The sequence below is a fragment of the Bactrocera latifrons genome, unplaced genomic scaffold, assembly GCF_001853355.1.
Source record: "Bactrocera latifrons isolate USDA-ARS-PBARC rearing strain unplaced genomic scaffold, ASM185335v1 scaffold_25, whole genome shotgun sequence".
NCBI classification, from domain to species: Eukaryota; Metazoa; Arthropoda; class Insecta; order Diptera; family Tephritidae; genus Bactrocera; species Bactrocera latifrons.
In genome coordinates, this window is record NW_017536074.1 from 1,196,669 (window position 1) to 1,199,795 (window position 3,127).

General features: G+C 30.8%; 2 protein-coding genes across 3 annotated transcripts in view; one reads left to right on the forward strand and one right to left on the reverse strand.

The window, feature by feature from the left end:
* LOC108969345 (actin-related protein 2/3 complex subunit 2) overlaps positions 1-1,165 on the forward strand; it is a 6,227-nt gene extending 5,062 nt beyond the window's left edge. For both annotated transcript variants that reach the window (XM_018933991.1, XM_018933990.1), the window contains 3 exons: positions 296-387; positions 461-570; positions 647-1,165. In XM_018933991.1, coding sequence (XP_018789536.1) covers positions 296-387; positions 461-570; positions 647-674 — 230 coding nt within the window. In that variant the 3' untranslated portion in view covers positions 675-1,165. The remainder of the gene's footprint in view (positions 1-295; positions 388-460; positions 571-646) is intronic.
* Positions 1,166-1,258: 93 nt separating this feature from the next.
* The window catches only part of LOC108969364 (transmembrane inner ear expressed protein), a 7,234-nt gene continuing 5,365 nt past the window's right edge, over positions 1,259-3,127 (reverse strand). Inside the window, exon 3 of the mRNA XM_018934016.1 lies at positions 1,259-1,387. Coding sequence (XP_018789561.1) covers positions 1,260-1,387 — 128 coding nt within the window. The 3' untranslated portion in view covers position 1,259. The remainder of the gene's footprint in view (positions 1,388-3,127) is intronic.

Sequence of the window (3,127 nt, forward strand, 5' to 3'; positions counted from 1 at the left end):
GAAACGTTTAGAGCTAGCAAGAAAGAAATGAACATTGATAGGTGGAGCTAAAAGTGGGATATTTACTATCGTTTGGTCTATGTCTCTCAAATACTCCTAAATTAAATAGTAGACCAAACGGCATCCTGAATAAACCACATTTTATCTCAGATGACTTGTGTTTGGTTACAAACCTAGAGAGTGACAGTATATGCAAATTTGGACTGAAACTTTAATCTTCCTTTTTTGTTTTTAATATTAACTTGTTAACAAATAAACGGCATGATTATCAGTTTTTTGTTTTTTGCTTTTTCAGTGTTATTCCCTCGACATACTAATAAGGAAACTAGGGATAACACCATTAATCTAATACACATGTTCCGAGATTATTTACATTATCATATTAAGGTAAGCCAAAATTTCGTACAGCTACGTTATGCAAATTGATTAAATTTCGAAAATTTTCACCTTTGCTTTGCAGTGTTCAAAAGCGTACATTCATTCTAGAATGCGCGCAAAAACGTCCGACTTTCTGAAAGTGCTTAATCGTGCTAGACCGGAGACTAAGAATACGGAAAAGAAAACAATTACGTAAGTTCGTTTTCACTGCAATTATTCAAGTATTTGTGAAATTCATTTAAAATGAGAATATTTCATTTATTTGCAGGGGGAGAACATTTATTCGCAAGGAATGATTTACCGAAAATGTCTAGTTGTTTTATATTTATATAATAATTATAACTTCATGAAAAAAGTTGTATTAAAAGCCGTGAAATTTAAAAAAAAAATCGTAATAACTGAATTGTGCGTGATTTAAAACATGATAGGAATATATTCTGTCGGCATATATAAAACAAAAATGCTAAGGGTATTAAAAACTAAAAATTAAATTAATCAACTAAAAACACCACAATACAAAATATAATTCCTCGATACATAATAGGATTAATAATCTGGTTAAAGCCCTAATGAAATTAAACTAAATCTGTACAATTAAGTTCCAAACGTGTTATATAATGACGCTGTATAAAAGCGGAATAAGTAAATAAAAATTAAATTTGAAAATACATACTAGATAATGTGAACTATGAAATAACACAGCTTCGTCAGTATGCAACGCTGCCGATTAAAGAATTTGATATAGAATCCAGAAAGAATAAAACAATTGCAATATTGATAATCAAAACAGTACTTTTTAATATTTAACTATATTTCTGATATAATTAATTTATAACATGAAGAAAGTAAGTATGTTCATATGTACTTATATAAGTGCTCGTTTACGCAGGCACTTGTATGTTGCTCTTAAATTTTAAACTGCCATATGGATCTTTGGTTGCATTCTCAGCGTCGCTGGTGCTACAGCTGTTTTGTGCTGATAAATAATCCGCCTGAATGTGCGCGATGGCTGTAAGCAGATTGGAAAGAATAGCAATTATTATTTTTTTAAACAGAAATCTAAAAAGTTTATTTAAATTCTTATTTGTATATACATGTATATGAATCATTAGCATATATTACTCACATTTTCGTTTAAAATCGCTTGATATATGTATGGAAAGGACCGACATATACAAGCACAAAGCAAAGACATGCAGGCGGATGTAGAGAATGTGTAGGGATGTTATGGCACTTCAAGCTCTTCCAATTTGATAGAATGTAGTGCTGTTTTGTTGATAAAATTAGTTTTGCAATTATAGAAGTAGGATTAAGCAGTTTTAAAGATTGTTCAAAAAGATGAAAAGTGCTGATAGTAAGCAGAGTTGTTTAATGTGAGTGACAATGGAGTACATTAAAAATTGTTATACATATTTATTTACAAATTGACGAATGTGTACATATTTACATTTTAAAGTGTCTATATTTGGTATTAAAGATTCTTGATTGTTTATAGAAGATTGCAATTGTAAGTATGAATATTTTATCATTTGTTTATACTCTTGTAACATGTAGCAGCAAAGAGTATAATAGTTTGGCTCACCTAAGGGTTGTTTGTAGTACTTAAAATTATTTGAGATAGATATGAAGTTATATAAAAATGCATTCCAAGTAATTGTCTGACCGTTCGACAGTCTGTCCCTGCAAGCATAACTTCTGTACAAATTGAGATATCTTGATGAAACTTGATACTCATGTTTCTTCACACCCACGGGAGTATTGCAGACAGACGTAATCGGAAAACCTGTAATATGCCAGTAAACGAAAACTTAAAAATTGTCATAACTTAGGCACTATTTAGAATAACGAATAGCATTAGGTACGGACATCTGTGGTTGTGGTTTTCGGTACTCCGGCTGAGCAAATCTAAGTTTCCATCGCTATATGAATTGCAATAGTAACATTTTCAGGGATAAATAAATTCACTTGTTAATATTAAAAGTCCGATTTTTGGAACGAAATTTGTATTTGTTGGAATTTAACTTCAAGTATTCGAGTTATCGAAGTTCAACTGCATTATAGTTTATTGCAGAAATGGGTAAAATTGATGAAGAAATAATTCAAGTCACTACTATAGTATAATACTTACTGCAGTGATAAAAAAATAAGGAAATTGTCACTTAAAACTCCCCGTTATCAGGAAGGTAGCATACCAACTTGACTATTACATTTGCTATGCATCAAAAGATTTAATTATCTCCGAGTTTCACTTGCTTTTGTAAACAAACAAAAGTGAATTTTTTTAATTTTTACAATGGTTTACTTTGCTGAGAAAAAACTTGAATCAAATACGAGATATTGACACTGTTTTTGTTTGAGTATATCACATAAATGAAAATTTTGCTCAAATTGTTATAAAGAGGACGATTTCGGAGAAGACATCAAATTCAAATAAGGTCCCCATACTCAGTTGTGTGTCATAACACTGCAATGTTGATGGTGTCGATACACCCGATTTAGAAAGCACACGCTTACCTTTAACAGGTGTGTGTAAGCACGCCTCACTTTATAACCTTCAATTAGGTAGTTATTATCAAGTAAGCAATGATTCGTTTGTTCTAGGTATACGTATAAGAAAACTTCACGCGGAAATCGTTCATGGAGTTATTGAAACTAGAATGCGATAGTTTACAGCATTTGTTGGAATATATATGTAAAAAATTAAAAACTGGTTGAATGATCAAAGAATAATGGGCACAAAAAAAAAAAA